At 33.3% G+C, this 14,004-nt stretch overlaps 1 protein-coding gene across 3 annotated transcripts in view; it reads right to left on the reverse strand.

Moving 5' to 3' along the window:
• The window catches only part of AP3B1 (adaptor related protein complex 3 subunit beta 1), a 248,578-nt gene that overhangs the window by 208,054 nt on the left and 26,520 nt on the right, over window positions 1-14,004 (reverse strand). For all 3 annotated transcript variants that reach the window (XM_044384102.3, XM_026498740.4, XM_057307051.1), the window contains exon 2: window positions 11,064-11,139. In XM_044384102.3, coding sequence (XP_044240037.1) covers window positions 11,064-11,139 — 76 coding nt within the window. The remainder of the gene's footprint in view (window positions 1-11,063; window positions 11,140-14,004) is intronic.

A 14,004-nucleotide genomic window follows, 5' to 3' on the forward strand; every position in this document is an offset into this window, starting at 1 on the left:
TTGCTATTTATTATAGTTGTATGTCTATCTACATCCCCATTTCCTTTACTCTCATTCCCAGAATATATCTTTATGTCTATTAATAGTCAAGACTTTGGCAGCCACCAAATAAAGTTTAAACTATAGGATAATTTTCTGGAAAGGGATTCTTTATGAATTACACTATATCTAGGAAACTACCTGAAAATATGGAAACTATTAGTTTTATAAATTTATAACAAGTGTTTTACAATATGCTACTTGATATTTTGAGGATTATAATCCCAGTTAGCAATTTCTCAATAATCCTTTCTACAGGATAGCTTAAAAATACTCTAATACAAGCTAGTTTTTTTATATTCTATTTCCTTACCTGTCATATTATGATTTGAGTATTCTGGGTTTTTTTTAAAGATTTTATTTGTTTGAGAGAGACAGAGATCAAAAGAGAGAGAGGGAGAGAGAGCACATGCATACACAAAAGGGGGGAGGGGCAGAAAGGGAGGGAGAAGCAGACTCCCCCCAGAGCAGGGAGCCGGAAGCAGGGATCCTGGGACTCCAGGATGACAACACGAGCCGAAGGCAGATGCTTAACTGAATGAGCCACCCAAGCACTCTGACTTGAGTATTTTGTAAACCTGCTGAGTAGTACAGAAAGCTAACAAAATACTGCAGCTAAAACATCTTTGTATGATTTTCACACCTCCTTCAATTTCCTCATCTGTAAAATAGGAGAGAGGGATCAAATGTTCTCTAGGGCCCGTTGTTTCAGTCACTTAGTGACTACCTGAAGTCAGAGATCCTGTCCTGTTATATCCTATTCTAAGGATTCCCCAACTGTTCTATAGAACACTATTCAAAAAAATGTTAACAGATGACACAAGAAAAAATCCTATAGTCAAATTCATTTAACAAATATTTCCTGAGAGAGCATTACATGCCAGGGACTATTGCAGGCCTTGATGATACAACTGTGAACAGTACACAATGCTTGCCCATTAGAGCTTACCTTCTAACGGGGGTGAGGGACAATAAACAATTCAATACAATATGTGAGATGGTAAAAGAGAGTATTATGGGGGGGAAAAAAGGACTATATGAGAAATGGAAAGTGCTAGGGTGGGGATGGAAGCTGCCCTTTTGTTTTGTTTAGTGTTTTCCTAGTATTATTTCCCATTCCTATATTTTTAATCTATGTCTTTATATTAGAAGTGGGTTTCTCCTTGGAGCACTGGGTGGCTTAGTCAGTCAAGCGACTACCTTCCACTGGGTAGTCCTGGGATCAAGCCCCACATCAGGCTCCCTGATCAGCTGGGAGTCTGCTTTTCCCTCTCCCTCTGCCCCTCCCCCCAACTAGTGCTCTCTCTCGCTCCCTTTCTCTCTCTCCCTCTCTCTCAAATAATCTTTAAAAAAAATAAATAAAGGTGGGTTTCTCCTAGAGAACATATAGTTGCATCCTGATATTTTCATCTAATCTGACAATATCTTTTAGTTGGTGATTTTAGATCACTCAAATGTAATATAATTATTGATGGGGTTAGATTCAGGGTACAGTTTTATTACCTGTTTTCTGTTTACTGTCTGTGTTTTGTTTGTCTGACCAGTGTTATTCCCATTATTTGGGAGCATTTAAGTATTTACTATTTTAATTTTGATATTTATTTTTTGGCTGTACATTTTTGTTTAACTTTTAGTGGTTCTTCCTCTAGGGATTATTAGATAGATAGACAAATCAAGATACAGCAAACCTTTCACAGTCTACTTAGTGTTAACACTGAACCAGGTCAAATAAAATGTAGAAATCCTACAACCCTATAGGCCCTTTTAATCCCACCTTCCTGCTAGCCTTTATATTATAGCTATCATATATATGATATCTATATCCATTTAAAACCTCTCAGTATAACCTAAGAAGGATAAAATTAGTCCTTTACGCTTACCAAATACAGTGGACCCTTGAACAATGCAGGGGTTGGGGGCATCAACCCACAGATCTGAATATCCATGTATAATTTTTCACTCCTTCCCCAAAATTAACTATTAATAGCCTACTGTTGACTGGAAGCCCTATTAATAAGATAAACAGTCAATTAACATATATTTTGCATGTTATATGTGCTATATACTGTATTCTTACAATAAAGATAGAAAAAAGAAAATATTAAGAAAATCATAAAAAAATAATCATAAGGAAGGGGAAATACATTTATAATATTATACTATAAAAATAACACGTATAAGTGGACCCACGCAATTCCAACCTATTGTCCAGGTGTCACCTCTATTTTCTTTCAGTACTTTGAAGATGTTCCAGGGGTGCCTAGGTGGCTCAGTCAGATGAGCATCCTACTCTTCAGTTCAGATCATGATCTCAGGGTTGTGAGATCATTAAATGTGTGCTTAAGATTCTCTTCCTCTCCCTTTGTCCCTCCCCTGCACTCTTTCTCTCTCCCCCCTCTAAATTAATTAACTAATTAATTAGTTAGTTAAAATAAAGGTGTTCTATTGTCTTCTGGCTGCCACGGTTTCTGATGAGAAATATGGAGTTATTCCAATCACTGGTCCTTGTATGTAATGTATCATTTTTTCCCCAAGTACTTTCAAGAGTATTTCTTTATTTTTGATTTTCCACAGTTTAATTGCTATGTGTTTAGGCATGGTTTTGAGTTTATCTTGATTGGGGTATTCTGAACTTTTCATCTACAAGTTTATGTCATTCATTAATTTGGGTAGTTTCCAACCATTATTTCTTTAAGTATTTTTACTATCCCAATCTCTTTCTCTTCTTTTGAACATACTTGTTCGATCTTTTTATTTTTCCAACAAAACCCTCACACTGTATTCATTTCTTTTTGTTTTAATCTGTTCTGCAAATTAACTAATTTCTAATGATCTCTCTTCAACTTCTGGTTCTTTCTTCTGTTATATTCATTTTGCTATTGAATCAATCCAGGACATTTTTTATGTCAGATATGATTTAAAAAACCAGATTATTTCAGTATGACAGAAATTTCAACATATTTCTACATGATGTAGTTCATGTGAGATACTTTGGGGAAAAAGCTACCCATTAGTTTCTACCTGGAGAATAACAGGATATAGGAGACCCTCTTCCCTAGCATAACTTACCATCTAATCATAAATGGCCCTAATATTACCTACGACTGAAGTATGAGACAAGAGAAATGTCTATTCAAGTCCTCTATCCATTTTCAATTGGGTTGTTTTTTTAGACGTTGAGCTGTTTGAGTTCTTTACATATATTGGATATTAATTCCTATATGATGGGAGAATGGTTTTTTATAGATTTCAAAATATTTTTTCCCATTCTGTGGGTTGCCTCATCACACTGCTGATGATGTCATATGACGCACAAAGATTTTAATTTTGATACAGCCCAAATTATCCACTTTTTCCTTTTGTTGCTCACTTTTTCTTGAAACCTTTGACAAATCTAATGTCATGAAGTTTTTGCCCTATGTTTTCCTCCATTAGTTTTATAGTTTTAGCTCTTACATTTAGGTCTTTAATTCATTTTGCCTTGTTTTATATATATATATGATAGGAGGTAGAGATCTATATTCATTTTCTTGCAGGTGGATATCCAGATTCCCAACACCATTTGTTGATGACTATCCTTTCACCATTGAATGGTCTCTCACCCTTCTCAAAGATCATTTGATCATATAGGTAAGGGTTTATATCTGCATGCTCTATCAGGTATATATGTCTGTCTTTGTGACACTACCACACTGTTTTGATTACTGTAGCTTTGAATTAAGTTTTCAAATCAGGAAGTGTGAAACATAAATTTTTCAAGAATGTTTTGGCTATTCAGGACACATGAATTTTAGGATAGATTCTTCTGTTTTTGCAAATAACATCACTGGGAGTTTGATGGGAATTACACTGAATACATATTCACTTTGATACTGACATCTTAAAAATATCAAGTCTTGCAATCCATGAACAGAGGATGTCTTTCCATTTATTTGTGTCTTCTCTAATTTCTTTCAGCAATGTTTTACAGTTTTCAAGTAATGAGTCTTTTGTCCCCTTGGTAAGTTTATTCCTAGGTATTTAATTCTTTTTGAAGCTACTGTAAATGGGACTATTTTCTTAATTTCCTTCTAGGACTGTTCATTGTTAGTGTATAGACACAACTAATTGTTACGTTATGCTGCAACTTGGCTGAATTCATTTATTTTAAAAGGTTTTGGTAAAATATTTAGTTTTCTAAATACGAAATCATGTTGTCTGTGAACAAAGATAATTTTAGTTGTCTGCTTGTAATTTGGATGCCTTTTATTTCTTCTTCTTGCCTAACTGCTCTAGCTAAAACTGCCATTGAATAGAAGAGACAAAAGCAAGCATCCTTGTCTTTTTCCTTTTTGAAGAAAAAAAGCTTTCAGTCTTTCACTGCTGACTATGATGTCAGCTGTGGGTTTTTCATATATGGCTTTTAACATTATGTTGGGTGAGTTTCCTTCTAGTCCTACTAGTTTGTTGAATGTTTTATCATGAAAGATTATTAAATTTTGTCAAATTCTGTTTCTCTATCAATTGAGATGATCATGTGGTTTTTTGCCCCTTCATTCTGTTAATGTGGTGTATTACAGTGATTGACTTTCATATATTGTTCATGTTCTTCTGTAAATAATAATAATCTAAATCCAAAAATCCACATTAATTTTTTAAAGTCAGGAAGAAAAAGAGGAGAAATTGTGCTTTTCTAAATTTTAATTGTTTTCATTTTTCACAGTAATAAAGATGGTTTATTTTTGAAACTTCAAAATATGCAACTTATAAATACTGGCTAATTTAAAAGGAAAGACGGAAAAGAAGCAAGAAAGACAGATCTTACAGAGTTTCAGACCCAAATGCAACTCTTAAAAATCAGCAAGAATAAATGAAGAAATGAAAAAGAAGTGGTCCTTTTTTTATATTCCAGAAAGTAATAGTGGTGCAAAACTGAGAGAAAACTCACTAAGGTATTGCATCACTCCTAAAAACTCAGGCCTGCTCATGGAACTGGTCCTGATGACTATCAACATGGCAGAAAAAGCTTGGCCCTTTAAGCAATTTCCAACACAAAAACAACAAAGATGAATCCTTTAAAGTATATACACAACTGAAACATTCTCAATGAAGGAAGGAAGAGAATTAGCAATACCCAGAAAGGTTTAGACTAAAATGTTTATTATACGTTAACTGGAGACAGTAAAAATTACACATTAGTTTCTTCTTCTTAAATGGACTTTCCCATTTTTCCAACAATAATACTGTACAATTTGTATTTGGCTTACGATCTTTAAAAAAATATTTACAAAAACATCTGGAACTCTGAAGCTACCTTTAATTTTCTTAGGGTCAATAACATCCCAACCAAATACCCTGGAACATGTATGACTATGAAATAAGATATAAAAATAACTCTAGGAATTCTAAGAATTTCATCAAAGAAAGGTTCAGCTTTGCTCCTTATCCCGTAACTACAAAGCCAAGTAAACTAATCTGAGGAAGACCTTCGACACCTAACACTTGCTAAAAGAAAATAATCAAAGATTCAATACACAGAAGATTTCAATACAAATATTCCATTCCTCCAAGGACTCCAGAGAGTCAACTCATCAGTATTTTAGCTAAAAAGCTTATTACTAATTCACTATATGAAATACATTGCAAATTCTCCTTAGTCCACCACATTTCACCAAGCAAAGATAAAACAGAGGACACGTGCTATAAACAATTAGACACATATTTTTCAGAAATATTAAGAAAAATAATGTATGAGTGCTTCAACTTGAGTCCGGCTGTGTAGTAAGTGACCACAAGATTTTGAAGTAGGCAGCTTTTCTCCCCTAAGGATGCTTTGGCACAGATGAGACTTTACTTAATAAATGAAACATTAGAAACATTAGCCCATGATTCTAAGTCTCAGATATCACCAAAGAAAGAACTAAAATAAACTGTGATTATCATTATGGTTTTTCAATGTTAGATGTTGCTGAAAAGATTCTCTACTGAATCACAGGACTACTAACTATGAAAGATAGTCAGATATGCATTGCCAGCACTTTGATAAATTTTAGAAAATAATGTGGCAAAATACACAACATTTAAAATTTTGGCAGATTAAATTCAGAAATCTTTAAATATTTTTAACTATGATGAAAAGACCTGAAAACGACTCTGCATTGTATAAAGTGATAAAACCCCATTTTTAGGGCTCATGAAATATAAATTATAAAGAAATTTAAATTTAAAACTTACATTAAGAAAATACAAGAAACTTTGAAACCAATATAAAATTCTGACTGACTGGCCTCCAGGAAACAACTTCTAGCCAAAAGATGTTTTGAAATGATACACACACACATGAACAGAAAAATTTCTAAATGATTTTAAAAGCTTCCACACAGAAATATGGTACTACCTAGAAGTCAAATTAAAAACTGGACAAAAGTAAAGGTGAACGAATAACTGTTCTAACAGCTCACTGAAAAAATGTCAAGTAAAATAACTATTAGTTACTTAATAAAAGGGGGAATTAGCAAACAATAATTGCTTATTGAAAACTGAAATATATCATTCAATAAATACCATTCAAAAACACAAAGTATTTAGAGAAAGTATTAACAAAATAACAGAACTTAAAATTTAACACTAAAAACTATAATATAATACACTGTTGAGAGAAATTAAAGATGATCTAAACAAGTGAAGAAACAGAATCATGATCATAAGGCAAAATACTGTAAAAATGTTAATTCTCCCAAAATTGATCCATAGAGTTAACGCAATTCCAATCTACAGCCCAGCAGGCTTTTTCTCCATATAAAAAAATGACTTAAAAATATTTGAAAATAAAATATAAATCTCTCATAACTTCCCAACAATGTAATTATCTATCCAGAAAATCCAAGCATACGAAACTGAAAAACTGTTAGAGATAAGGAGCGAATTCACTGAGAAGGCCAAACGCAGAACACAGAAAAGTCATTTGTCTTCCTATATACCATTAATAATTAATGTTAAAAATATAATGAAGGGGACCATTCATAATGCCCACCAAGATTTAAAAATACACAGAAATGAATCTAACAAGGAATACACAAGATCTCTATGATAAAAACTACAAAATATAAATATAATGCTGCTGAAAGGGAAAGAGGGATGAAAGCAAGAAGGGACTACATTAATTCCATATTATCCTAATCAAAGTTCAAAAACAATTTTTAACAAAACTTGAGAATTTGGTTCTAAAATTTATCTAGAGGATGAAACTTTTACTTTTTATGCCTCATTATTATTTGAAAATTTACATATATATTTATATCACTTGTATAATGAAGAATTTTTTCAGACTTACTGAGATATAATTGACATATAACATTATGTACATTTAAAATGAGATATTACCTCAAGCCTCTTAGAATAACTATCACCAAGAAGAGATAACAAGTGATGGCGAGGATGTAGAAAAAAGGGAATCCTTTCTACTGTTGGTGGCAATGTAAACTGGTACAGCCACTACCAGAAAACAGTATGGAGGCTGCTCGAAAATATAAATGATAAATATATGATTCAGCAAACCTATTTCTGGGTATCTACCCAAAGGAAATAAAATCACCACCTCAAAGAGATATCTATGCTCCCATGTTCACTGCAGCATTATTCACAGTAGCCAAGATACAGAAACAACCTAAGAATCTGTCAACAGATGAATGGAAAAAGGTGATACAGTTATAAAGATATAATGGAATATTATTCAGCCATGAGAAAGAAGGAATCCTGCCATTTGTGACCAAATGGATAGATCTTGAGGGTACTACACAAAGTGAAAGAATAATTTTTAATTACGAATCATTTTCCTATACTTAAAAAGCCAAATTTGAAATTTACCTTTATACAAACTTCTTAATGAGAGACAGCCTGTAAGTACTAGGCATATATGGCTATATTTATATTTCCTCTTTTACATTTCTTTATGATACATTTATTTATAACTACATTTTCGATAGTCCAGATTATGAGAATATCAATTTTTATTTATCAGTTTAAAAGAGGAATTTTAAAAATTACCAAATGCCACATTTTCAGATTTAGGAATTTCCACAGTACCCTCAGGCTTTGTGAAATAATTTACCTACATGGAATGTAAAGGCCAAAATTTAATGAAATTAAGAGCAGGGCTTGCTTTAATATGGTAGTGAGGGATTGTAACCTGCAGGAAAGCAAGCTGAAACCATGCAAAGCAATCCTGATAATTATAAATCTTGCAATCAATCTGTGACTTTTAAAAATTTTGTAAAAATATTAAAACTCTTACTGTCAGTTATAAATGTATAGGAAACTGAAAAATAGTAAAACTAACACTTATTTAGTACCCTATTATTTAGAACATTAGAAACGTTGGAAATTAACTTAGCAAGAGTAGTCTGAATGGGCTTGTCTATTCTCACCATGTAAGACACAGAGCAAGCATCTTTTCTATCTCTTAGTAAATTACCAAACTCCTGTCCAACTATGGATCACCTTCCAACATTTAATCCTTGACACTTTCAATATTACAAATTATCTCCCAGAGTTCCTTTAATGTGAAGTTTTTGTGGCACCATTTCTTCCTCTGGCATACCTTCATCCTTTTCATCACAACCATTTCCCTTATTTATGTTGAAAAGCTCTCCTTTACGACATTCTTCCAGCTACATAATTAGAGTCTCTCAAAAAATGGCCCTGTCACCGTTTCCACAATTGGCTATTTCTCTATAACTCCATTTACATTCTACCTGATTTTCATTTCCTGTGCTATCACCTTTTTTCCCAAGATTTTACTTATTTGCCAGAGAAGAGAGAGCAGGAGAGAGCACAAGCAGGGGGAGCAGCAGGCAGAGGAGAAGCAGGCTCCCTGCTGAGCAAGGAGCCCAATGCAGGACTCGATCCCAGGACCCTGGGATCATGACCTGAGCTGAAGGTAGATGCTTAACTGACTGAGCCACCCAGGAGTCCCAAGTGTTATCACTTTTTACTTCTTCGCTGCGTTTTCATCTTTGTTGACCAAATCTCTCTTTCATTATCCATTTTTGTAAAATGTCAAGTAGGTTTCTCAGTGGGAAGCAAGGAGGGAACACAACTACATGTTTTATTCTCTGTACATAAACCAAGTAATGTACACAGTGACAAATCAATAAAAGACTTTGAAAGAAGTGACATGACTGGTCACTGATCATGATGCATATTTGTTATCTATAATAGCTGCAAATTCAAAAGTTACTTGTGAAGTTTGTACATTATGCAATTACTATGTTAATGTGCTCTGGTAACTGAAATTTGAACCATGTTGCTGTGGGACTGGTGTTACTTAACTGTGTTAACTAAAATCTGTGTGTTATCAAAGCCATGCAAAGCAAGAACTACCTGTCCATAAATGTAATTACTTATACAGCTTAACATTAACAACTGAAAAATTTACAAAGAATCTTGAACATGTCCCCTACATTACCAAATGACATAAACCTGAATGTAAGAATCAAATAACCTGCAGGTGTTCTACAGATAGTTAGTCCTTAACTTTTATAAATTTGATTTTTCATAACAAGTCACCTTTTAACAAAACATACTGATACCCATAATCATCTTTCATAAATGGGATTTGAATTTAATATATCAAGAAAAGAAAGGAAATTTCAAATTTTCATATGGTGGCATTTCCTGCTGGAAAACAGTATTGTTTGACTTGTATTGTCATCTTAGTATAAGATGTGCTTAAGTATTATTTGTGCATGGGGCGCCTGGGTGGCGCAGTCGTTAAGCGTCTGCCTTCGGCTCGGCATGATCCCGGCGTTGTGGAATCGAGCCCCACATCAGGCTCCTCCGCTAGGAGCCTGCTTCTTCCTCTCCCACTCCCCCTGCTTGTGTTCCCTCTCTCGCTGGCTGTCTCTAACTCTTCAAAAAAATGAAAATAAATTAAAAAAAAAAGTTTATCTGTGCAATTATACAAATATATTACATTTTGACATTATATAAAAATATGTGGGAAATAAAATCAGTAATGGTGGTGATAAACAGCACAGTAGCAGTGAGAAAGACAGGTTTTGTGAATTTAATTCCACTGAGAAAAAATTGAAACTCTTTAGCATTAGACAGTCACTGAATTAACAGTGCTTTCACTGTGAATGTAAAAAATAAAATCAAATGCAAAAAAAACCCAGAGTGCATACAAAACAAACTACAAAAATTTTTATTAAAAATTTTATATATAATTAGGAATTGCATTATATTTTTAGGTCTCTGACAACTGAACTCCTCTAATAACTTATTATCAATTGTTTGAATTTTACATTACAACTGAAAACTGGTGAAAGTTCTTACATTTACTAATATTCATTAGAACTTCTATGATATGGGGCGTCTGGGTGGCTCAATCGGTTAAGTGTCTGCCTTCAGCTCGGGCCCTGATCTCAGGGTCCTGGGATCAAGACCCACGTTGGGCTCCCTGCTCAGCAGGGAGTCTGCTTTTCCCTCTCCCTCTGCCCCCACCCCTGCTTGTGCTCTGTTTCTCTCTCTAATAAATAAATAAAATTAAAAAAAAAAAAAAGAACTTCTCCGATACTAAACTGAATACAGCATTTGCTATTGGTAGTAAGGGAATATGAAACACAGAAGAATGCTTACAATTTTTAGGCCATTAAATGACACAAGAAAATCCTTTAGCTAATCTAGAATCCTTCTATGAAGGAAGTCAAAATATTGTTATATATAATCTTATTTTGTCTTCAAAATGATTAGCTCTTTCTATCTCAGAGGAGAAATACCTTGATATTAGAGATAGGGAAATTAGAACACAGAAAAGATGGAATTAAAACTCAAGTTCTGAAAAAAAAAAAAACCCAAAAACAAAACTCAAGTATCTGAAACATGACTCTCCAAACTTCCTCCAAAACATTTTAGACAGGAAATACTAAGTTAATATAAAGGGCAAATGAGATGTTTGATTTGGTATTTAATATATTATTTAACACATATTTAATATAATCACTATATGTCCCTTTTCCAAAATTGAAATGATCTATTTCACCTACCCCAACGATCCGTTTCATAGCATCCAATTTAGCAGAATCTTTGTTGCTCTCCAACATTTGCTTTAGATCTTCATTCCTAAGAAAAGAAAAGAAAAAGAATTCTATATTTCGATTTTTTACATTATATAGCTATTAAAATATATTTCTTAAAAATTAGAATGAGGAACAATATTATAAAACTGCATTCTTATATATAATTAAATATATATTTTTTCATCTACTCCATAAATATCAAAGTGCTACACTGCAATGAAGCCCATCAATCATACAAAAATATAAAATTGTACCTCAGTTCTGGGCAAAATATCTATGTGAACATATGCATAAAGATTCTCTCATCTCAAAATCTCCTCTGCATAATCATAAAGAAAAAAAAGAAAGAAGAAAAATCCTTGAGTCACCACTAAAATATTTTCATAAACCAAAAAGTAAGAATTTTCTTTTCTCAAGAAAGAACACTCATTAAAGAAAGACTGTCACTCACACCATCTCTTTTTAATCCCTACCTGTCCTCTGCCAAAAAAACAAAAAACAAAAAACATAAACATGAAGGGATTTTGCTTTGATGTCCTGGCAGTTGGGCAGTTTTATAGAACTAAACCTGTAATTTCCATAGAACCAAGTAATTTCACTCTTGGGAATTTATCTCTGGGAAATGGAAACTGATACACAAAAACCTGCACACAGGTAGTCACAGCAGCTTTTATTCCTACTAGGCAAAACGGAAACAAGCCAGATGTCCATCAATGGATGAATGCTTCAACAAACTGTGGTACATCCATAGCATGGAATACCACTCAGCAGGGAAGGTAAACTATTGATACATAAGATAACTCTGATTAATCTCTAAAGAAATACGCTGAGTGAGAAAAGTTAATTCTAAAAGGTTATATACTGTTATTCCATTTATATAACACTCATGAAATAACAAAATTATAGAAATGGAGAAAGATTAGTGGCTGCTGTACATTAAGATCAAGAAAGGGAAAGGTGGATATATTACAATCTTTAGGTGGATAATTTATTAAATGCAAATTGTACCTCTATAAAGCTGATATTAAAAACATTCATAATGTTTTATTCACATGTGTGAATAAGATGCTGAGTTCTCCAAAAGAAGACCAAAAGACATATCTATTTCTGAGAAAAACATTATGAGGGATCAGATAAGCCACCATTTTACACACTTAGAAATCAAGATATTACATTTAAGCTTCATTCATGCTTACTCAAGGATTTAAATCACTAAATACTGTATTTTAGTACATCAAAGCAAAATCCTCTCAAAGAAATTAACAGGAAACTAAGACTGTATTATTACAAATTGTAATTAACTCCTTATATAGTTATTAGTTTATAATTAGCAAGCTTTCATACTTTTCACAACAAACGGCAGAAAAAAGAAAAAAAATTTACACCACATGGCTACTTCATGAAACAGTTCAATCACCAAAAAGTATGAGAAACCCTTGCATCTCAGCTTAGGCCTAAGAGTAGATGAGAAAAGCTTCTTTAACTACACACAGAAAGCCCTGACACAAAACTACTAACTTTAGTTTTTGCACACTTTACAAATTTAAGCCTAATGTATGCAGTAAGCACTTATCAATAATGAATGATCAATCAGGTGTTATTACAGGCTACGTTGTATACCTTCCAAAATTCCTATGAAGTCCTAACCCCAAGAATGTGGCTATTTGGAGACAGAGCCTTTAAAGAAGTAATTAAGCCAAAATGAGGTCACTATGGATGGACCTTCATCCAACATGACTGATGTCTTTGTAGGAGCAGATTAGGACACAGACACACAAAAACAAAGGGATGACCAGGTAGGGATACAGCAAGAAGGTGGCCATCTGCAAGGCAGGGAGAGGGGCTCAGAAGAAATCAGAACTGCCCACCTTGATCTTGGACTTCTAGCCTCCAGAAATTGGGAGAAAATAAATTTGTTTTAAGCCACAGAGTCTGTTTCTTTCTGTTATGGCAGCCACAGCAAACTAATACAGAAGGTAAATGTTATAAACGGTCATTACATAAATATATATATATTAAACTGAAATATATATATATTAACTAAAATATATATATTAAACTAAATATATATATAAATATATATATATATATATATAAATGCCAAGTACATTTCTTTTTCCCAAAAGGAGTAGAGGCAATGAAATTATGGAAGAAAAAAAAATACTCTTCCTTTCTAAGCATCTCATAAAATTAAATACAATGGTGACCACTAGTGGGACACAAAAATAGTTAAATAATTAAAACACTGACTTTTCTCTAAATATACAGCTAGAAAATATAAAAGTAGTACAGAAAGCAATACATAAAAACTATATCTGAGGATATACAACTACCAAATATTAAAATACTATAAATGTTCACTGGATTACATTTAGAATCCCTTCTTAAAACTTCTCACTCTTCTACACTACAAAGGTAACCGAAAAGGGAATATTAAAAATAATGGAACTGGGACGCCTGGGTGGCTCAGTGAGTTAAGCATCTGCCTTAGGTCATGATCCCAGGGTCCCGGGATCGAGTCCCACATCAGGCTCCTTGCTCAGCAGGGAGCCTGCTTCTCCCTCTGCCTGCTCTGCCTGCCACTCCCCCTGCTTGTGCTCTTTCTCTCTGAAAAATTAAAAAAAAAAGAGAGAGAGAAGTTTGCTTCAATCAGAGAAGTAGACAAAGAAAATTTTTTTTAAAAAAATGGAACCACACATGAGGGTTTTTTTTTTCTTTCTATTTTTTGTTATTTTCCTTCTATTTGTTATTATTTTTCTCTTTTACTTAACGACCAGGTATACTTTCATAAATGAAAAATCTAAACCCTTCGCAAAAAAACCTTAAAAATCTTATTGGGGTAAGAAAGCAAAAAACTGAAATAATTAGATAGGGAATAAATAGAAAATGTGATCACATATACACGTAT

The sequence above is a fragment of the Ursus arctos genome, unplaced genomic scaffold (assembly GCF_023065955.2).
Source record: "Ursus arctos isolate Adak ecotype North America unplaced genomic scaffold, UrsArc2.0 scaffold_5, whole genome shotgun sequence".
NCBI classification, from domain to species: Eukaryota; Metazoa; Chordata; class Mammalia; order Carnivora; family Ursidae; genus Ursus; species Ursus arctos.